Below are 23,752 nucleotides of genomic sequence, written 5' to 3' on the forward strand. Positions count from 1 at the left end.
AGTTCAACTATTATATACACACACACATACAATATATACATATGTATATAAATGTACATCGCATAAGGAAATCAGAAATATAATAAGGAAATAATTAAGAGATTAAAATCAAGCGAAACTGCCTTAAAATTTGCAACAAACTTTTTAGACATTTAATGCTAACTAAGTAATCGTCGTAGTATTCTATTAAAGTACAACAACAACGAGTAGCGAAATAATGTTAATTTCCAAGTATCTATTTAAACGTGACTAATTAGAGGAATTATGAAAATATTACAGTACCAAAGCAACAAAGCAGCATAAATATTTGCGGTTAAACAGTTTCAAAGCAAACAAGTGATCAAATAGTAATTAAATTCAACTAAAATTAAAGCTACGTAAATTATACATACAAATGAATATTTTCTAGCGAAAAACGTTAAAACGGTAAATAAAGTGAATATTTGAGCAATTCAGTACTTTTTAATGGATTTAATGAAATACTATGCGAGCGCAAAATTATGAAAAAAACACTTGGAATTTGAATGCAATTTCAACTGAAAATATGCTAAAAAATATATAAATAATAATAATAAATTAAAATAAATGATATAAAATAAATTAATAAAAAATGACAATAAAATAAAGCAATTAAATGAATTGAAATAATGAAAAGTAAACATTATTAAAATAAAGTGAAAATGGGATATTAATATAAATGAGGTAAAATATTTAATAATCTGAGACAATTTTGATTTTCATACCAAATTATAAAAATGTTTACTTCAGTTGATAACTTGAACTACTGTATGAAATAATACAAGTAAAAAAAAATACGTTTTCCATAACTTTAAAATTTTCTATTTATTCTTCAAATTCGATGTTGCCATCCTCAAAGTAGTCCCACTTCGCTCCAATACACTCGTGCCAATCATTACGAGGGCTGTCCGATAAATAACCGACCTCAACGTGAAGCTAGCGGCACATCTGAAAAAAAAGTTTCTACTTCAAATTGTGCATATTATAATAGCTACTCGCCAAAATTTCAGAAATTTATCTTGCGCAATTATCTGTTGAAAGTCGTTTTTGTGAGTCTAATTCGGTGATTTCCCCAAAATGGAAAAAATTGAATATCGAGCTGTAATTAAATTTTTATTTTTGAAAAGCAATACGCCTTCACAAATCAAAGATGAGTTGGACTCTGTGTATGGGGACTTTGCACCATCGTTTACCACCGTACAATTTTGGGCAGCTGAATTTAAACGTGGTCGCAGGAGCTTGGAAGATGATGAACGTCCTGGGCGTCGAAAAACTGTAACCACTAACGATAACATCGCTAAAGTTCATCAATTGGTACTAGACCGCCGGATTAAAGTTAGGGAAATAGCTGAGATTATGAAGATGTCAAAAGAAACTGTTTGTCACATATTAAACCAAGATTTGGGCATGAGAAAGCTGTTCGCGCATTGGGTGCCGCGTTTGCTTACGCCAGACCACAAACGTGCGCGTATGAACATTTCCAGCGCTCTGTTGGCTCAGTTTAGAGGCAATAAGACCGAGTTTTGTCGCCGATTGATAACTGTAGACGAAACTTGGATTCATCATTATACGCCCGAAACAAAAATCCAATCTAAACAGTGGATTGAAAAGGGGGAACCAGCCCCAAAAAACCTAAAGCTGTGTATTCGGCTGGGAAAGTGATGGCGAGTGTTTTTTGGGACAGCCATGGAATTATTTTTATCGACTATCTCGAAAAAAGAAAAACTATAACAGGAGCATACTACGCATCATTATTGGACAAGCTAAAGGAAGAAATTTCGAAAAATCGGCCACATTTGCAAAAAAAGAAAGTCTTGTTCCACCAAGACAACGCACCATCTCACACCTCAACAGTCGCCATGGCGAAAATCCACGAATTGCGGTTCGAACTGCTTGACCATCCACCTTATTCACCGGATCTAGCACCAAGCGACTTTTTTTTGTTTCCTCAACTTAAAACTGCGCTCGGCGGCCAGAGATTTTCGTCAAATGAGGAGGCAATCTCTTTCGTGAACTCGTATTTTGCAGACAAAGACGCCAAGTACTATTTGGAAGGGTTCCAGAGATGGGAGCATCGCTGGGAGAAGTGTGTGGAGTTACAAGGAGACTATGTAGAAAAATAAAAAAAAAAATTTTGAAAAAGTCGCGTGCATCATGGTTAGGTCGGTTATTTATCGGACAGCCCTCGTATTTTCTAATCCTCGAAACAGTTGTTAAGGAGAATTTCCTGAATAGCCTTCAATGCGCGTAATGATTCCCGTTTAATGTCTTCAATTGACTCAAAACGGTTTCCCCGGAGCGGTCGTTTGAGTTTGCCGAATAGCCCGAAGTCACACGGAGCTAAATCAAGCGAATACGCTGGTTACGGCACGATATTGGTTGAACATTCGGCGAAAAACTTAGGAAGAACCAATGCAGTATGCGACGGTACATGATCGTAGTACAAAAACCAGGAGTTGTCGGTTCATAATTTCATGACAGTTTGGCCCGTCGAAAGGAATAGAGAGTACACCACATCTCGATAATCGAAGAAAACTGCCAACATTACCTTGATTTTTGAGCTGTCGTGGTTTTTTCGGCTGCGGCTCCTTTTGCTACGATATTCGGTCTATTGATCGTCTATATCTAGGTCTTATGTATAGAGCCAAGTCTGATTGCCATTAATAACATGTTTCATGACATCTCATTAGTTGGAAAGCATTGTTTCACAGACGTTAACATGACGCTGTTTTCCGAAAAAATCTAATGATTTTAGAAGAAATCATGATTTCGTATGTCTTAGGCTCAAAATGATCTTTCAAAATGGTTTTCGCTGATCCTTCCGATATTCCAACGCTGGCAGTAAGATCTGTGACTGTTAATCGTCGATTCTCAAGCACAAATTTCTTAATTTTATTGACGTGTTGATCATCAGTTGATGATGATGACCATCCTGAAGGTCGTCAACGCGTTCTCGAACCTCTTTGAATAATTTTTACCACGTCCACGTCCAAAAATCATAAATTTAAGGCTTAAAAATCGCTCGCTAATGTGTTGCATTTCATTCGGTTTAGCCCAAACCCTTTGTTTCTGAAACACGTCAAGTCTCGATTGGTGCCAAAATCAGGATTATACATCATCTCATACTGCATTGGTTTTCGCGTCTTTTTTACCTAAAACTGCCAGCGTATTCACCTGATTTGACGCTATGCGACTCCTTTGCTATTCAGTAAACACTAAAACACAATTCAAACATGATTAAGCAGATAAAAATCGAATCGAAGAAGGTCATGAAGCCTACAGGGTTTGTGCGGAAAGTAATAGGACTGATATTCTTCCGCCGCGACTGTAGTTCGGTGCGTGTGCGAAAATCTGGTTTCGGTAGAGGGCGTTCTTAGCTAACTAACGAGCGGCTGGTCAATTGTTTCCGAGCACCTGGAGAGTCAGAACAAACATTTCGCGCGACGTGTTTCTGTGAGTGGTGCAAGTCTAAAATGCAGCGTTCGTTGGAGCAGAGGTATGCGATTAAATTCTGTGTGAAACTCGGTAAATCTGCGACAGAGACGTTTGATATGATCAAGCAGGCTTACCCTGATGATGTTTTTGCAAGAAGTTGTGTATTTCGGTGGCAACAGGCCTTTTTGGTGGGTCGGGAAGAGGTCGCTGATGAAGACCGTGCTAGGACTTACGATCTACAAATCCAAAATGAAAACGATGCTCATTGTCTTTCTTGACATAAAAGGCATCGTCCACCATGAATTTGTTCCTCCTGGACAAACCATCAACGACACGTGGAAATCCTCAAGATACTCATACGAAGGTGCAATAGGGTCCGACAAGACATCGCAGTCGATTGGAAGTAGCATCACGTCAACGTCCCGGCTCACACCGCCTTTCTTGTGAACAGCTACCTAGCCAAGGCCGGCATCCCAACGCTTTCGCAGCCGCCCTACAGCCCAGATGTGACCCCCCGACTTTTTTTTGTTTCCTTACCTGAAAAACCTAATGAAAGGCAAGCATTTTGAGACGACAGAAAGCAGCATGCACTTCGCCTGTCAAGGCTATTCCGGAGTAAGCTTTCAGTGACGCCTTCAATGCTTGGTAATCGCGCTGGCAGCGCTGCATCGACGCATAAGGAGCATATTTTGAAAGTTTTTGGTTTTTGGTTTGGTTCAATAAATTTTTTTAAATCGATTCAGTACTATTACTTCCTGGACAAACCCTGTAAACACCGAATCGAAGAAAGTCTTGAAGGTTATACCGAAAAAAGACTATTCCGAAGGTTTCGAGGGCTGGAAAAGCGTTGGCAAAACGCGTTTTATTGGACGAAGATTACTTTGATGGGGATTATATAAACTTGGAAGAATAAATAAAGAATTTACTTTACTTTTTGTTCTCAATAGTATAAAAAAATATAAAGAAAAGTAGAATAACACCCAAAACTTGGCTCGGTTTTGGATTGTCCTGACTAAAGCTTTTGTTCTTCATTAATAGTTCAATTTGGGAATGCTTTCAGCTACACAATAGCTACAAATTATGATAGTGAAAATATTTTTTTCAAATTTTACTTGAAATAAAAAAATAACTAAATAAATAGTCCATAAATAGTCCGCAAACAATAAACTTCTACCGAAAAGTGCTAATAAAAACCAAGTTTACATTTAAATGGCATAAACAAATATTGCATACATAAATATGTTGTTTTACAGTTATAACCAATGAAAAAGTGAAGCAACAAATTTTCAAACAAATATCTTTACAATTTTATTCAAGCGCTTTATGGTTTTTTACGCAGGAAATCGAGTGAAAAATATGATGACCCAAAAACACAATAAAGCAAATATAAATAATTTAATTGAAAACAGAATTTATTCAGCTAACGAAACAGTTTTTTAACCTACGCGCCGCGCAACACACCGCTCACATACAAAACCAACAAATACAACAATACGCCAAACGAACGCGACCAAATTCGCCAGCAGTCAAAGCCTATAAAATTCATTGGCTGTGCCTGCGCGTAAACAATGGCCGAATAAAGACGACAAAAACACGAGTGAAGCTACAATAAAAACACACACACAAAAACAGCAAATAGGATTAAAAGGAAACATTAAAACCAATTTCGAATTGAGCGTAAGCAAAATAACGGAAAGCAATAAAACGGCCGAACTCACAAACAGCAGTCAACAGGGAACGCACACCCCCTTTCCCCCCTCCACAACGCGGCATAGCGTAAAATGCCAATAGCAACCAAAATCGCCACAAAACAAAACTCGCAACAACAGCAACAGCAACAATCAGCCAACAACACCATGACCATGCACGATGAGAACACTGCAGCAACGCATGCCAGCAGCAGCAGCCACAACACGACCACAACAGCAACAGCAACAGCCAATAATTCACACGCCGCCGCCGTCGCCGTCGCCGCCGCCACCAACCTCAACAATAGCAGCGCTGCCAATTTAAGTGGCGGCATTTCATCGCTACCGCCACTACAACCGCCACCACCTCCACCGCCCGCGCTGAGCAGCGGCAACCTGAGCATACTAAACGGTAGCATTGGCATTGCCAGCGCTCACGCTCACTCGTCGCATGCGACGTACGGCCATGCACCGAGCGCTGTCATGGCCAGCGCCACCGCCGCCGCCGCTGCCGCCAATGCGAACAACTACAGCATGCCTACCTACGCCAATATTACCGTTATTCCCTCGAACATAGCTGCCGTCGCTGCGTCGAACATTCAAGCCGCGAATGCCGTCAATGCCAATCCGCCCATAGCCGTTTTCATGGGTGGCCTGGCTGGTGGCGCGGTGGCGGCAGCAACGGGCGCCGGTAGAGGTGGTGCTGGTGGTGGTGCCATTGGTGTGGGCAATACCAATGACAACAACAACAATATGGATAACACAAGCGAAGAATCGAATGCTGTGACAATTTACAGGTAAACATGCAAGCAAAAACAAAAGCAACGACCACTATTTGTAATTGCTGGGGGGTATAAAAAAAGACATACGTAGCGGTCATTAAGCGTAAGGGTTTTTGGGGTAATTGAAAGCAACAATTTCCGATTCCAATTGAATTTTATTGCATGTAATTGCGGTCTCGAAATAATTGAAAAGTTATCAAACTCTTAGCTTTTCAATAGCCTTTTGTAATGTGTAGTAAGCTCGAAGTACAAAGCACTTAAACGCTGCAGTACTTAAAAGCGGATTTGTTTTCAGCTTGGATCAGAGACGGTAAACAATTTTGAAACTAGCTGAAGCCTCTTAGAAACAAAAACTCAAAATGTGGTTCGAAACGCTGAAACCCCCTTCTAGTAGTCTGTGGACAAGACAGAGTCGTCGGCGAACAGGATTGTAGAAGCAATTCGAAGTCATATTCATTGAAGTTCTTAATATTTTTCATTTTGATTTAACAGGATACATCGGTTCACTGTGAGCTCATGCGGCATTTTTCGAATATCTATTTCACAAAGGATTAGGACATTCAACTGTTTAAACGGTACAGATAGAAAATAATTGAAGTTTTGCAATGCGACCTATGGTCTATTTAGCCCTATGCTATACCACATATGTTCACAAAGGTCCAGCACTCGGAATAATTCCTGGGGCTTGCTGCGCAACTAATTGTTGCTTCTACAAATTGCTGGGCAATCTAGAATCTGTTTCATGTCGCAAAACCGGCAGTTTGCACAAGGAACTATGCCCATGTTGGACAAGTGTTTCTTGAGCCCGCAGTGCCCTGTATAGAGCGTGACAAAGGGCCAGATTTTTTCCCGGGGAGGTTGATCATATCTGTAAACTTTGCTAGGTTGTAACTCCTCAATAATAACTTGGCGTAGCGCATTCCTGTTGCCTGCTTCCAGGCTCCCACTCGGTCGTCCGTGCCGAACAACTCCTTTAACACTCCAATGTATGGTTCTGGGTTCCATCATCTTGGAAGCCGCCGCGGAGCAAGCTAGTTTTTTAATCAGCTCATTGCTCAGATAAGGGGTACACGGTTGCAAACTAATATACCGGTTCCGCCTTTCTATACTTCTCCTCCGCTAATAGCGATTTCACTTCATAAGCTGATATCGCTTTTAGTGCAGCTTGACTATCGCTGAGTATAGCGATACATAGTTGCGATAGTTGCGATGGAGATTGATTTATGTAAACTGACTTATAGCAAAGACTTCTGCTTGAAAGATGCTCGGAAAACATGACATTGTTATGGATAGTTTGGTATACGGTCCCGCAATGCCTTCCGGTGTTTCCGAGTCGTAAGTGCGCCACTGGATAGTTCTGCTTCTTCAGTAGTTCGTCGAGCGAAGAAATCACACCACTCCCCCTTACTACCGAGAGTAGCTCTACACTTTTTTGTGAAAATTTACCCTCTTCGTAGTGCCGTCTCTTAGAATAAGGGCCAGTGATGTGTCTTCCCCTAAGGCCTTCATTTGTTGAGATGACTTGCAGATGGGCAAGTGAGCATTGCCCCTGAAGCGCCAAACGAGTCCTTGCAGTTTCGATAGTTGAAAGGCTCCCACTACATTGCCACTCCACAAGTGACATTAGAAGTCTGCGTTGCCTTCGATGCCCAAGCAATCACTCCATAAGTGGTGCTAGGCCTTACGATCATGGTATAAAAGCCACCTGATAATACCTGGCTTGTAGCCCCAGCATCTGTCGGCGGCTAGGCGTCTGCAAATCATAAGTAACTTGATGGCTCTGCACAGTTAATTTCATGGGTCTATTACACCGTAAGGTTGAGTCTAATGTGAGGCTTAGGAATTTGACCTCTTTAGACACCCTAACTCTCTGCCATCAAGTTTTAGTGGTCTCAAGCCAAGAGCTCTTCGCTTTGTAAAAGGACCGACGGCTGCTTTTGACGGGCTGATCTGATATTAAATCGTACAATATTGCTCATCACTTTGCTAGACTTAAGCCCTTAAATGAAAATTTGTATTGTTACCTACACTATTTAAAAAAAAATTGAAATTTTTGGAAAAAAATATTTTAAAACTCGACTATTGCGACACCATTTCCGGCGACCCCACGGAAAAAAGATCCGCCCGCGCTGGGCAGAATAACTCCATAAAGGACCATCTTAAGTGAAAAAATACGAGTTTTAGTTAAAAACCTTTACATAGAACTTAGACAAAAGGAAACAAACTGAAATTTGGATTTCTGACAGACTCAGTAAAAAAAAAAAAACAAAATTTTTCATTGAAATTTCGCGACATTTTTTTTTCAAATTGGTGTGATCGAAAAATATCCTTCGTCCAAGTTTTTTACGAATTGTACCTCAAAGACCTGTGTAAAATTTCATGCAGATCGTTTGAGCAGTTTATCGATAAAATCTTGCCAAACGACTTCAAAAACACAGTTTCGAGTAAACCGCGTTTTAAGACGGCGCATTTAGCTTAGCTAGCCTCGAGCGCACAGGTTTTCTCAAGGCTGCATCTTCGGAAATATTACTCGGATCAACTTTAGGACAACATTTTTGAGGTATGGCAGAATTTAATAAGACAATGAAAAGAGATCGATTTTTTAAACCCGTAAAACCCATGTAACCCCTTAAGAGCAACACTTTGGTGCTGTGTACATGAAAACTTAAGCGCCCTTGTGCACTATTAAAACTTTAACAAACTCAAGAAGAAAAAAAAATAATAATAAAATAAAAATGAGTAACTTTTTGCGCTGTTGGCAGAACTCGGAAAAACTCAGAAGGTAATCATTGCGAACACGTAGGCACATTGCACGAATGCCACCCACTAGGCCGGCTGCGACTTTAATTTAAAATGTAAATTAAAACGATGCCATCACGGCCACCGCTGTTACAGTTATGAGATCCGCAACTACTTTTGCTGACAGCAGAAAAAATTTGCCTACAGATTAACACGGATCTGTTGCAGGGCCAACAAACGCCAGTGTTGCCACCGTAAGCACGTAGCAATTTACGTACGGTGCGCTTACAGTTCAACGCCGCTAATGAAGTTGTAGAGAGCGACATTGACTGCCGCTGTAAGTGCGCGCTATTGCAGCGTAATGGCAACATTCGTACAAACAGCAGCAAGTGACTAGTGACAGTCGCAGAAAATCGCAGAAAACCAAACAATGCAGCAACAACTCGCTTTGGCTTACATATACACACACATAGATAGCATATCCACCGCTATTAAGTGCATGTTTGTGTTTGCGTGCAATTAAAGCAAGTGCAATTAGCCACATAACAATAATTGCCTTTGAAACAGGACATGCCGCAAGCGAAATTGTTGCAGCAAGCAAGCAAAAAAAAACTCCCGCTTAACAACAATAATAACAATAACAGTAGCAATCATTTAAAGTACTCACGCAAACATGCTTTTCCAGCAGCGCACACATGTGTGCATGTGACATACATACAGCGTTGTAGTCGCCGCTTTAAAGTTGCAAGCTGCCACATGCTGCTGCCTTGCATTTAAAGTGCTTAAATTATTTAAAAATCAGCTTTAGCCACAGAAACCATTTTAATGCTTCGTTAAATCACCAACACACAGAAGCCTTGCGCATAAGAACCTATGCACATGTGTGTGCGTGTGCACGTTTGCTATAAATTGGGGCAGCAGCGAGGTTGCAAATATGCACTCAGCACCGCCCGAGCGTTAGTTTAGCAAAACACGCACATCAACCCACACATGCTCACGACTACAAGCGCATATTTACCACAAAATTGTCAAATTAGTTAGTGTTCGTTTTTTTGTGCTAGCAGCCAGCGCTTGGATTATTTATGTTTGTGGAAATTAGAGTCATGTGATGCATGAATAGGGGCAAATTAAAGCTAAAACGATTAAGTGAAAGTTACTTCAGACAACACGACATTTAGCATAAATGCAAAACGTTTAAGGCAGCAACGAATTCGCTGCAGTTGTTTTGAGGTAATCTTTGACGAGTTTGGCCCGGAGTTGGTATGAAAAAACGCTAAACTGCGTCAAAAACTTGCTATGAAATCATTGCTAGAGAATAATTCAATTTTATAGCGAAGTAGGCGGTACGCTGGCAAGTTCTATCGCCTTAACAAGTTATAACCCACCTTCAAAAAGAAATTGTATAAATTTCACAACTGTCGGACTATTGGTTTCCGAGTTATGGTATTTTGAGTGATGTATGGTTTAATTTATTCTTTTTTGTTTGCAATTGGAGATTACAAGTGTAGTCAAATCCTTTCCACCTGGTTTTTCCAACGGAGTGGAGGTCTTCCTCTTTCTCTGCTTCTCCCGCGGAGTACTGCGTCGTACACTCAGGGCTGGAGTGTTTTCAATCCGTTCGGACGACATGGCCTGGCCAGCGTAGCCTCTGTCTCTTGATTCTCTGAACTATGTTAATGTCGCCGTATATCTCGTACAGCGCAAAGGACCATGAATTCCGAAAACTCGTAACATCGACTCAGCAGATGTTGTCAACGCCCACGCTTCTGCTCTGTATATAGAGTTACCATATTCCCTGATTTTGACTTTCGGCACTGATTCCCTGATTTCCGTGAAAAATACACTGATTCCCTGGTTTCCTCCTCAACTGGCGATTTTTTTTTTAAATTATTATTTTTGAGCGAAGTGCATGAAAAAAAGTGAGCATCACAGCGTTTTTGTCTACTTGGGCATTTTGAATTTGCGAGCCACACGTCAATTTGTTAATGAAACACTGTGCTCCTATAAATGATGTTTTTCGAGTTCTAAACAAGGCGAAGCAACTAATTCTAGGTAGTTAACTTAATTCTGTACAAAGCCACATAATCATGTTCTGCATCCGTCTTGTACTAAAGTCTCTTCCTGATATTGCTCGGTGGACCTTATTTTGAGCAAAAAAAAATCGTACAGAGAATCGAAAACTTTTCGATACTTCATCTGGTCTCTTAAACGGCGAAGCTCTTAAATATATAAGACTACTTCATTGCATGTATCTTCTTTACCTAGGCTCATCCAGCTAATATGTGATGCCAGTAGAACATTAGGCCACTATTCGTCCGGATTGGTCTGTCAGCTGTCAGCATTGCGGAAATTTCATTGTATGTCGTTTTTAGTAACTTCCATATTTCCTGTACTTTTTCGGTAGCTAAATAGATGTTACTTTTGGCAATCTCATCAGCTATTTGGTTTCCCAGATTGCATTTGTGCTTGGAAGCCAGTATATATGCAGCCGCTTTCCGACAGTCGCTACATCTGCTGCTTTCATATTTCTAAGAATATTTTCTGGTATAATGCGATGAGAGTATTGCCTTAATTACCGCCGGGGTATCAACGTATATATAGATCTTCTTTATGTTGTTTCCTGCATTTTTAGCTATTTCAGTCGTATTCTTAAACGTAAAGACTACAGGAAGACTCAAAAGCACTCCTAAAGCTTTAAGGGCCATCTGAATTCTCTCCCCGAGCTATAGACCCACTCCCACTCCATTAGTCATTTTTGATCTGCTTTTATAAGTATCGAAAAGTTCGAGGTTGAATTTCAGTAAAAATTATTAGAACTTTTCAGAAGCTTTTAGCTTGAAGTCGACCTTTTAGAGTTTAGGTGAGAAATTAGAAATGATAACAGATACATTTTCAATTCAATGTACTAAGCAGTAACTGAAGGATCGCAATGGTTTGGTTTTTATCAAGATACATATATTAATATATAATATTACAAACAGATTCATCTTATTGAATATATCTCTGAGAACCGCAAGTTTTTTAAAAGCTTCCAAAACTTTTTAAAGCTATAAGATCATATTTGGATGTCGATTGAGCATTCCCACCTGAGGAACATTAACATTCTAAGGAAAAAATTAACTAAATACAGCTCAGGGTAGTAAGCCGACTTAGACTAAAAAATAAAAATTAGGATTATTATTCGATAAAAATTGTTTCTAAATTCATTATGCATGCAATAAGTTGTGAAGAAATTCTTTCAAAGTATTAACATTTTTAAAATATTAAAATTGCAACAATATAATTTGACAGTGATTTTTTACTTTCAAAAAGTAGTTTGGAAAAATATATTTAAAAAATAGTTTTGTACACACTGCCGTCAATCGATGAGTACTAGCTACAAGCTCTAATTGCTCTGTTACTTGAATGAGAGCTTTCACAAGTAAAGCTTTCACAGATAAAGCTTTTACATATGAACCTTTTACAATAATAAATCTTACATCCGCCTTCTACTTGTCTACTCGAGATCAAAGCTTCCACGAATGCCTTTCCTTTTGTCCTAGAGCTTACGCAATTTTACAAAAATATCATTAACTGTAAAAATCACTGTACTTAAAAAGTGTTTTGTAATTTCGAGTATTGGAATTCAGTACTGATTAATATAACTGCACAACAGCAAGTATTAACTCAATGCCAATCAACTGAGCAGTGCATTAAGCCGCCGGCCAGTGTGTCAGTTTAAGCCTGTATGAACAGTCCAGTCAATAATACCATTAAATATTAAGTAAGCAAGGGAAAATTATATTTGCAAACCACTTAAGTGCGAGCGTAAAAAGTCATTCGAAGGATTACACTGTTAAGCCGCGCAACGGGGGCGCCACCGCAAAACCCCCCAACGCTCAAGCGGTGCAAGTAAACGAAAGTGGCAATGCGAAGGCCAAATGGAGTGGCGGCCAGCGTCAGAAGTTGAAAAATAAAAAATTATGATTGCTATTAAACAGTAAAACAGAGACGTCAATCTGTATGGCAAGCAGACATAACGGACAGCCGTTGGATAGGCAAGGAGGTCAACAGCGCCTCGTGCGTGCTGTCAATATGACACAAGCGACCGCTTGATGGTCAACTATTGGGTATTGCACGTTGTTGGTCTATCCACTTCCGCAAATATGTGTATTTATACTTATAACAATTGAAGAAATGACAAAATTTTTTTTAAAATTTTTATTAATTTTTTCGAAAAATTTGTTTACTTGCAGGTGCCGGGCCCCAATAGCGTCACTCGACTGCATGGAGGAGTTCAGTGGTACGGGAGGTCATCTTGATTTCGGTATCAAATTTCTCACTACCAATTTCTGCCGCTTGTACTCGTGTTCTAATGATTAGTGTTCTCATTTCTTTCTCATGTTTTCGTGTGTGTACTCGTGTTCGTTCAAGTATTTCAAAAGCTCAAAAATAATATTTCATTATTTATCTGACTGTTTTGTAGACAACAAAATTTGAATTTTTTGTGTATTTTTGAAATTTTTTGTACGTTTGTGTCTACATAATAACAGTTACTTTAGTTAATTCATTCATTAATCACATTAATCCATTCGTGCATCTATTAATCAGTGTTGTTGTTGTTCAAATAGATAGTACATAGCGTCAAAGTAGGTAAAGTTGTCTGGTAATAATGTAATTAATATGAAATATATGACTTGTAAATTGAGGTTATAATTTTTATTTCACCATCATCCGGCTCACAACACGCACATGGCAATGTCACTATGGCCACTCAAATTAAATTTATTATCGCGTCTGAGCGCCATTTTTTGTAATCAACTAATTATAATTTGCTTACACACACAAACTATTGTCAACATAAGTTCACCAACAAGTCCACTATTTCGTGCACACGATTCTTCTACACATATTTCTTATTTCGTATATTTTTGTTTTTTTTTTCAACTCAAAATTAATATTTGCACGCCACTGTACACGCTGCTCGTAGCAATTGGTCGCTAAATCATACGTTTGCACGTCAATATCGCTTAGTTGCATCAAATTAGCTGTTCATGGCTTTAGCTGCGCAAATTTACCGACTAATGTTCTCTTCTCTTTGTGTCCGCTCTGCACGCGCTGTGAAGGCCGTTCGATAAGTCTGGGTTCGAATCCGGCACTACCGTTACGCCATGGCTCCACACCGACGCCCGGATTGCGCTACAAGAATCTTGGCAAGAGCGGCTTGCGCGTCTCCAATGTCGGCTTGGGCACGTGGCCCGTTTTTTCGCCCGGCGTTAGTGACGAACAAGCCGAAGCCATATTGCGTTTGGCCATCGAGAGTGGCATTAATTTGTTCGATATCTCTGAGGCGCATTCGGAGACGGAGATCGGAAAGATTTTGCAGCGCACCGGCTGGAAGCGTACAGCATATGTGATTACGACAAAGGTCTACTGGAGCACCAAGTGAGTAATAAAGAAGTTATTTAATACGTAAGTAGTATAAGAGGAACACATGTAAGAGTTCTTCAATGATAAAGGTTTTTGAATCAGAATAAAAACCGTTCAGAATCAAACACTCAGAATTTGACCCTTTTCCAAAATATTAAGTGAAAATAATTGGATTAATTGAACATTTGTAACCCAAGCTCAGAACAACTCAAGAGATTTTTCCAAGAGATTAAACACCCGTGAATCATCAATATGGTATGGCACATCAACCTGGGCAAAATGACTGAATAATGAAATCAATATTCGACTCTTAAATATGTTGACTCCAATATGTCCCAGATAAGTAGACTGATTGAAAGTTGAGGAATACACTACGACCTATAGTCTGAAGTGCTCTCTCCTGTTATCAGAACAGTTCGTTTAATCCAATCGAATCAAAAAGGATAAGTACAGCCCCTAAGTTAATGGTAATCTATTCTTTCTACGGATTTAATTGCTCTGTAGCCTAACGATCTCATCTGAAGCTGCCTTAACTATCAGTGCACATCACTGCACTTGGCTATCAGTGAAAATGATAATCCGTTTCCTGTGCTAGTTTTTCTCAGGAATAATATCTGCACATCTGCTAATAACATAGACGTCAGACTTTGAGTCCTCTTCAAAATAGATTATCTTAGTAATGTTGTCTCTAGGAAAGCGTGGCATCGATATACGCTCTCCAATGAAATTTTGTTTCTGAGAACTTATTAAACGGTTCTTACTATTTTCTGAAGACAGCAGGGCTGTCCGAACGCCAACAACTCTTGAAGACTAAGAAAAAAATTGTCCATTCTGACATTGGTGATTATTTTAGATTTCGAATATTGGGAACCGTGGAAGATACATCGTCTCAATTGGCTGAATAGTAAGATTCCAATGTAATATCCCAACGTTTCATCATCCTCTGCCTCTGCATTCCGTTGATTCCGCTTAGCTAATTTTCTGAATCCGAGATCTCGGAAATCCTTGCTTCAATTATTTCTTTCTTAAAAGTGGAAGTAAGAAATTATCTTAACTATGAAAAAATTATGGATTTATTTTTACTAGACCCATATTTTGATCTGTCCAATATCTACACTCGATTTGGTGATTTTCCAAGACCAGAGGTGTCCTTCTAATATCCGATGCTTGAAACAACTTTTGAAACAACTTTTGAAGGAATTGAATAACCAGCCGCTCAAGACCGAACCAACTTTCCTGCTTGTACGTTTGTGGTTAAAATGTGGGTAACTGAGTAAAAAATTCCAGACTCAAACTAAATTTCCTTTTATTATTTGTATGCGTCGTAGTTTCGAGCGAACCAAGATTTGTGGCTAATGACAATGTGAAATAGTGGCTCTTTTTGGGTAGAAACCACAATCGGATTTTAAACTGCGACCATTGTAAGACATTAACGTCTGAGAAAGCATATATTTAGTATGGAAGGACCTACAAGTATTCCTCTTTAAAGAAATCTACGTTAAAGCAACAAACTTTATTCCTATTGTAAAGTAGGTAGGTATTATTAGTATAGGGTAAATTTAAGTAAAAATTTTAACTCTCTAATGTAGGGATAATGAGGAAGATTTCCTATTTCGAATGGAGTCGCAATATTATGTTAGTTGTATGTTGTGGAAGACGATGGAGTAGAAATATAGCACCATCAGAATTTGCGATACTGATATTTTCGGAAAAAGCCAATGATTAGAGCAATTACATACAATATAACAAGGCCTTATGCTCTCCGAATAATATGTTAATCCGAAGTAAATAGTTTGAAGTTAATAAAGGTAGAATATTTGTTCAAAACAAATGTAACAAAAAAGAAGGGCGAAAAGACTTTTTCGACTACCCAATATAACGGGTGATTTTTTTGAGGTTAGGATTTTCATGCATTAGTATTTGACAGATCACGTGGGATTTCAGACATGGTGTCAAAGAGAAAGATGCTCAGTATGCTTTGACATTTCATCATGAATAGACTTACTAACGAGCAACGCTTGCAAATCATTGAATTTTATTACCAAAATCAGTGTTCGGTTCGAAATGTGTTTATCGACAAATTTTGTTCAGCGATGAGGCTCATTTCTGGTTGAATGGCTACGTAAATAAGCAAAATTGCCGCATTTGGGGTGAAGAGCAACCAGAAGCCGTTCAAGAACTGCCCATGCATCCCGAAAAATGCACTGTTTGGTGTGGTTTGTACGCTGGTGGAATCATTGGACCGTATTTTTTCAAAGATGCTGTTGGACGCAACGTTACGGTGAATGGCGATCGCTATCGTTCGATGCTAACAAACTTTTTGTTGCCAAAAATGGAAGAACTGAACTTGGTGACATGTGGTTTCAACAAGATGGCGCTACATGCCACACAGCTCGCGATTCTATGGCCATTTTGAGGGAAAACTTCGGACAACAATTCATCTCAAGAAATGGACCCGTAAGTTGGCCACCAAGATCATGCGATTTAACGCCTTTAGACTATTTTTTGTGGGGCTACGTCAAGTCTAAAGTCTACAGAAATAAGCCAGCAACTATTCCAGCTTTGGAAGACAACATTTCCGAAGAAATTCGGGCTATTCCGGCCGAAATGCTCGAAAAAGTTGCCCAAAATTGGACTTTCCGAATGGACCACCTAAGACGCAGCCGCGGTCAACATTTAAATGAAATTATCTTCAAAAAGTAAATGTCATGAACCAATCTAACGTTTCAAATAAAGAACCGATGAGATTTTGCAAATTTTATGCGTTTTTTTTTTTTAAAAAGTTATCAAGCTCTTAAAAAATCACCCTTTATAACCCTATACGGACGAATGGACATGACTAAGTCGACAGTTGGTCATGCATTTGCATATATGAATATTTTATGGCGTCTCCGGCGCTTCCTTCTAGATTTTACAAATTTCGTGGCTAACTTGATACAATTCCATATACAATAATTATAATTGTTTACGAAAATATATTTATCCTTTAGTTGAGTGACATCTGTACAAATTTTGGTATTAAGATTTATTCTTAACTTTTTAGTTTTTTAGTTTAATTTCAAATGAAAGTATTTTTATTTTATTTTCAAGTGGATATAATCCCCTAAATAAATATAATTATTTCTATATTTATAAAGTCAGTAAACAATTTATAATATTTTATGACATTTTCCATTTAACAAAAAAAAATTTTTGAAATTTATTTCAAGTAAAATTTTCAATTTAATTCTAATTTTCTCTGTAAATTTTAAATTTTGAAATAAAAATGAAATTTTTAAAAATATGCAAATAATGAATCTTTAAAATATATTTAATTTTCCTAAAAAATACAAAGTCATTTTTATACAAACACTCTGTACTTACCTTTAAGTTTTGGAGAAAAAAATGCCTGACTGTCCTGAACTGATATTGTTTGTTTCTTTGTTTGTTATACGAACGAACGACGTTGTTGGTTAATTAGAAAACGACGATAGATGACCAACGAAAAAACGAACGCAGCGACTTCACATTTTATGAAATATATTTAAATATAAATTATTTTACTAATTAACTAAAGTAATATTTATGAATGATATACAATATGCGATTTCCACTTACATACTTTGCTATTAACACCATTAACATGCTTAAACATGTAATAGGAAACAAAATTACAAACTATGCACACTATTCTATTTCACTTTACACACATTTTCAGCTTTCACTTACAACTTTTCACACTTAATTTAACTTTTCACTATATTTATTTAAATTTTCTTTTAATTTGCACAACACTGACTTAGATTTTAAATTTAACAAAATAATTTACAAAGCACATTTACTATAAATTTCTAACGCGTTTATTGCTATTTTTCCCGCAACACGAACCGACGCGCAATTTGACCGTTGACCGATCGCGATTGAAAAATACCAATTGACTGGCTGTAGGCAAATCTGTAGTGAATGTGAGTAGAGTTCCCCACGACAGCGGTGATGCTGTTGTGTTTGTTGTATGTGGTGGAGTTTGAATGTGAGTCTGAGTGTGGAGATGGTGTCCATTGTTTGTGTTCATGCTCCTTTGAGGTAGCACATCGCAGTACATCGAAGGTGTAATGCACTCGCTACATGCCTACTACATTGCGGTAGTAGTTGCTGCTCCTTGAGATGTTGTTTGTGAATTACTTAGCAGCAATTTGGCGATTGAGGTGTCACATAAAAGAACTCGCTTTTATATAGTCTGAAAATATTTTAAAATGTTTAATGAATATAAAATGAAATATTTAGTTGCATATACCTATATATGTATGTACATAGGCAGATGCTTTGAAAAAGGACTGTATTAAACAATATTTATTAAATGAACATTTTATATTAAAAGTATAATATAACAAGTAAGCAAGGGCTAAGTTCGGGGACAATCGAACATTTTATACGCTTGCAACCTGCAAGAATCAAAGCCTGGGAAATACTTTAAGGTGTAAAACCAATCAGATAGAGTAAAGTCAGCCAGTTGTTTGAAAATTCTGATACGTATATTAGTTACATAGGGGCTAGGCCAAGTTTTCGTTCACATTTATTTATTTTCAGCTTACAGATACACTGTTATGAGTAAAATACGCTCTCTTCTTTTCATTGTGATAACTCAAATTGGCCGATATACATATGCGGTACAAAGTCACGCCGAAGTTCGAAAATCGGTATATTAAGTATATGGGAGCTAATGGAAGTATTGGTCCGATTCAACCCATTTTTGACATACAGACATACCATCATAAGAGAAGGATTATCCTTTAACTTCAGTATATATCACACATTGACCGATATTTTCGATCAAAAGTCAAATTAAAATTGTGTTATATGAGAAGTAGGTGTGGTTTTAATCCAATTTCGCCCATTTTTATACTGTGACATAGGAGAATGAAAGGAATGCTGCGTGCTAAATTTAGTTGAAATCGGTCGAAGGGGTCGCGAGATGTGGAATTTCACCAAAATTATATTCCGGTTTCTTCCATTTTGTCGGTAGTAATTCTTATTATTTGTGCTGAGCAAATTTGTTTCTTTAGTAGTTTAGGAGGTATGTACATTAAACTTATTGGAGACCGGGGCCATGCCCACTTTTTCAAAAATTTTTGCCAACAGGTCCGCCTTGCTACTGCAATCCCCTGTGCCGAAATATATCTCAAGTTAGTGTTTAGTAATGGCTTTCATAAACAATTTGTGGGCGTGGCAGTGGTCCAATTACGACTTTTTTCACTAAGGAACCCGTATACCAAGATATCTCAAGTTACAGCTCCCACGAACGGACGGAGGGACAGGCAGACTCCCAGCTTCCAACTTCCAACTTTTCTCGTCCTGATCGTTTATATATTATATATGACCACTCCGAGAACACCGAGTAATTTAAAGATCAGAATTACTTTAGGTAGAGTTAGGGACTCAAAACCATTGTAATTAAGTATATGATCCATTATACTTTTATTGTTAGTGATTAAGAAATCATTTTATATTCTTTAATCTTATATACATTTCATAACATCTTTTATTCTCCGTCTGCAGATCCGAAGAACGTGGTCTTTCACGCAAGCACATCATCGAGTGTGTCAAAGCCAGTTTACAACGTTTGCAATTGCAATATATAGACATTGTGATCATACACAAGGCGGACGCTATGTGCCCCATGGAAGGTGAGTAATGTTATGCGTTTTCAGGTTCCAATTTTTAACACGTCTTCCTAATTTCTTGCTACGCTTTCGCACAGAAGTTGTACGCGCCATGAACTATGTCATTCAGCAGGGCTGGGCTATGTACTGGGGCACCGCACGTTGGTCACATGTCGAGATCATGGAAGCCTACACTAACTGCCGACAGTTCAATTGCATAACACCAATAGTCGAACAATCAGAGTACCATATGTTTTGTCGCGAGAAGTGCGAGCTCTACTTGCCGGAAATGTACAATAAGATTGGTGTGGGTCTAATGGCTTGGGGACCGCTATCAATGGCATTGGCCGATACGCAAAATGGCGAAAAACTATTTCTGCCAAAGGGTTCATTCAAAACGAAAAGTCAAAGTTATTCATGGACAGAGGATGAGATTAACCGAAATGTAAGTTGGAAATGAAATTAAGAAACTTATTTTAATGCTTTCTTTTTGCTTTCACTGTATTTTTTATGGTTTTTGTTTGACTTTCAGGCGGCCTTATCGCCACAAGGCAGCTGGGGTAAAGATCGTGTGGACGAGGGGCGTCGACATTGTGATCGCTTGCGCGATTTGGCAGCACTGGCCGAGAAATTGGGTTGCAGTCCAACGCAACTCTCGATTGCTTGGTCACTCAAGCATGAGCCGGTGCAATGTCTGCTTCTAGGTGCAACTTCGGCCGAGCAATTGCATCAGAGTTTGCAATCCTTGCAGGTTAGTCCGCTTTACTGAGCTTTAATTATTTGTTTTATAAAATTGCGAAAACGATTTCTGCTTGCAGTTACTGCCACGCCTCTCAACCAGCGTCTTGATGGAGTTGGAGCGCATATTAGAGAATAAACCGGTGCGGCCGCCAATGATATCGACACTCGCACTTCGGTGACAATCAGCCTGCCCTCAGGGGCCGCCTAGCCTCAGTGGCGGCGGCCCTTGTGGGGCAGAGTCACCGAAAAATGAGGAGGAGGCGTTCTGCGAGGAGGCCGATGCGAAGGATGCGTCAAAGCAGGGTTTCTGTGTTATTCAGTGACAAAAGGGGTCCTTAGATAACGATAATAAATTTTTGAAAGCGATTAGTAGTAAAACTAGTTTAAGTAGTACAACAATGACAACAACAATAAGCAAACATGACTTACAACTACAACAGCAGCAACAACAACAACAACAGCAACAATTGTTACTACTACATCAGCCGGAGCATGCGCAGCAGCCGCTACATGTGCACTACACAGACCAACAACTGCAACAACAACAACAACAACAAGCAAATTTACAAAAACAGCACCATTCTTCACACTTATTAAAATCTACAACCAATAAAAGTTTGTTAATTAATAATACCGTTAGTAGTTTAGTCGACAACACCACAAATATTTACGATTTAGACGCTGCGACCGCAACGCTGACAACAGCAGCTGCAACTGCAACTGCAACTGCTGCAACACCGTCGGCTAGCATCACAACAACAACCACAACTACAACAACACGCTTAGATAGTGCAACCGCGATTATACAAATAGACTCTTTAAACAACAACAACACAACTAGTTTAAGTGCCACAACCAACGCCATCACAACCGCCACCACACCGACCAACAACAACGGCTGCGTATTGATACCAACCAGCGATGCCAACGCCGACACGGAACCGAAAACTCAAAAGCGTCGCTCATTGCTCAATTTCAAATCCTTCGACTTTCACATCAAATCTCTCTATTCGGGCTTGCGTAACGGCAACAAACATTCGCACTCCCAGTCGTCTTCGCTGGGCGGTTGCGGTGTTGGCAGCAAAAGTGGCGGCGGCAGCGGTAGCGCTGCTGAGGGTGATGGCAGAACCGATAATGCGAATGGCAGCGGTTTACTGGACGCCGTCACGCCGTTGGGTAGTCGCGGCGGCACAGCCATCAATAATCGTATGCCGCCCTATTTGAAGATCGAATCGGTCGATGCTGAGGAAGCGGAGAATCTACTGCTCGATTATCCGCAATCGCCGTACTCGTCGCGTCGAAATAGCTCACACGAAGACGACAATCATTCCAGTTCGCAGCTGTTGCACATCAACCGGTACGACATGTGTTCGCGTTCGCAGGCCAGTTCGCCCTCGCCGTACTACCTGTCGCCGTATGCCATCGATTCGGGCAATATACGACGCTCCTCTACGTCGGACATTATGTCGTGCAAGCGCAGCGGTACATCCAGCGCGAGTGATAGCCGTCGGCCGAGCACGAGCGATCTGTTGCGGAAGGCGCGTGAACGGCGCGGTAGCGAGGCGCGAATGGGCCGCAGCGTTTCGCATAGTGGACTGCCGCGTGGTGGATCACGTATGGGTGCGGGGGGCGGCGGCGGCGGTGGACGGCGTACTAGTATGGCATTTTAAATAATAATATGCAATAAATGACACAGTGTGTTTAAATAAAGGTAAAAGTTAGTCGAGTATTTCTATGCGTTCGCTAGCGCAGTGGACTTTGTCGAGTCATGTGTATTCTTGATGCTCTTGTACATCGTTATGCAATTAAGTGCTTATGAATTTTTAAAATTTAATTAGAGAAAATTTAAAATTATCGTAACATATATCTAGTCAAGTATTTATAATTATAAAATAGCTTAAATATTTATTAAATAAAAATTAAAGCTTAAATTATCAAAATAAATTATTCAGAAAACATTAATGCGAAAATTTAATACAATAAAAATTAATAAAATTTAATAATAATATCAATACATAAACATACACATTTCAAACACTCCCGCTGACGAATAAAATTGCTTGAAAACACTTTTTGCTCACCAAAAAATTTAATAAAGCTAATAATTTAGTAAAGTACCGTCAATCTCAGCAATAAAAACATCGTCACTTATTATTTTATTTATTACCGAAGACACACACCGCTGCAATTTGTTAACCGTTATGTATAAGTTATTCCAAAATAGTCAGGTTTGGTTCTTACCTAAAAAACTCTTCTATTATTCTTCTATATATTTTCTTCTTTCTTCTTCTATATACTTATTTTCCGGATATCAGTGATCGATATGACCCTAAATTCTTTACGTTTATATAACGTAACGGGTTTTTCAAAAAGAGCGCAACAAAAGTTTAGTTTGGGATATCCACGTAGTTCTTTATTCCTGTGAAAGTACAGTCGATGCTATTATGTATGGAAGTCTGTTTCTTTTGCATGGCCAATACGGGCACGCTTGCAAAAGTCCAGACGCTGAAACCAATTTTCGACGGTTTTCAAGCATAAATCGACTGATACTGCCACAATTTCACGTTCGATATTCGTACAAAGTTCATCAATCGTCGCTTTCTCCTTGGAACTTGACGAAGACCCACAGGAAATAGTTCAACGGCGACCAGTTGACTGGGCCATTTCGTTCACCAAACTTGGTTTACAATAAATCGACTGCGACATACGCTTTATGGCTTTTGGTATCCTGTTGGAACTACATATTGTCCAAGTCCATATCACTCAATTCGGGCCAAAAAATTTTCGGTTATCATTGAGCGGTAGCGATTCTCATTTGGAGTAAGGTGCCGATCTTGATCATCACGGAAGAAGTACGGCCCAATGACGCCGCCGACACATAAACCGCTACAAAGGTCAATTTTTTGGAATGCAGTGATGACTCATGGAGTACGTGTGGATTGCTGTCTGAACCATAACGCATATTTTCCTTATTGATGAAACCACTCCTCCAGAAATGAGCCTCATCGCTGAAGATGACTTTTCAATGAAAATCCGGATCATTTTCAAGTGTTGCTTAGCACAATTCACGAACATAAGACGGTTCTGGTAATCAAGCGGCTTCAGTTCTTGCGTCAATTTGATTTTATAAGAATATAAGCCAAGACTTTCGCAAAATTCGCCACAACGACGCCACAGAGATGCCCAACGCTTGGAAACGACGTGTGAGAGACTGATTTGAGTATTCCTCAAATGACGCGCTAGTCGCAGCAATATTCTCGACACTACGGGCACTTCTTGGTCTCACTGACACGGGAACATT

The 23,752-nt window shown here is 39.2% G+C and overlaps 2 protein-coding genes across 5 annotated transcripts in view; both read left to right on the top strand.

Annotated features, from left to right (window-relative positions):
* LOC105233176 (voltage-gated potassium channel subunit beta-2) overlaps positions 1 to 20,663 on the top strand; it is a 155,826-nt gene extending 135,163 nt beyond the window's left edge. Inside the window, exons 1-7 of one of the 4 annotated variants that reach the window (XM_049454885.1) lie at positions 4,786 to 5,938; positions 12,898 to 12,944; positions 13,768 to 14,086; positions 19,607 to 19,734; positions 19,812 to 20,155; positions 20,243 to 20,461; positions 20,529 to 20,663. In XM_049454885.1, coding sequence (XP_049310842.1) covers positions 5,235 to 5,938; positions 12,898 to 12,944; positions 13,768 to 14,086; positions 19,607 to 19,734; positions 19,812 to 20,155; positions 20,243 to 20,461; positions 20,529 to 20,630 — 1,863 coding nt within the window. In that variant the 5' untranslated portion in view covers positions 4,786 to 5,234 and the 3' untranslated portion in view covers positions 20,631 to 20,663. Of the gene's footprint in view, positions 1 to 4,785; positions 5,939 to 12,897; positions 12,969 to 13,767; positions 14,087 to 19,606; positions 19,735 to 19,808; positions 20,156 to 20,242; positions 20,462 to 20,528 lie in introns of those variants that run through there. The other 3 variants (XM_049454884.1, XM_049454883.1, XM_049454882.1) reach the window with 3 other exon arrangements.
* A 186-nt stretch (positions 20,664 to 20,849) lies between these two features.
* On the top strand, positions 20,850 to 22,406 carry LOC109580047 (transcription factor kayak). The gene has a single exon (XM_019992809.3). The coding sequence runs from the start codon at positions 20,850 to 20,852 to the stop codon at positions 22,119 to 22,121; it is 1,272 nt and encodes a 423-aa protein (XP_019848368.2). The 3' UTR covers positions 22,122 to 22,406.
* Positions 22,407 to 23,752: the final 1,346 nt, after the last annotated feature.

This window comes from Bactrocera dorsalis, chromosome 4 (assembly GCF_023373825.1).
Source record: "Bactrocera dorsalis isolate Fly_Bdor chromosome 4, ASM2337382v1, whole genome shotgun sequence".
In the NCBI taxonomy this organism is placed as follows: domain Eukaryota; kingdom Metazoa; phylum Arthropoda; class Insecta; order Diptera; family Tephritidae; genus Bactrocera; species Bactrocera dorsalis.

Bases quoted from the DNA above. Each gene is read 5' to 3' on its own strand.
- LOC109580047 (XM_019992809.3), top strand. From the start codon at position 20,850: ATGACAACAACAATAAGCAAACATGACTTACAACTACAACAGCAGCAA.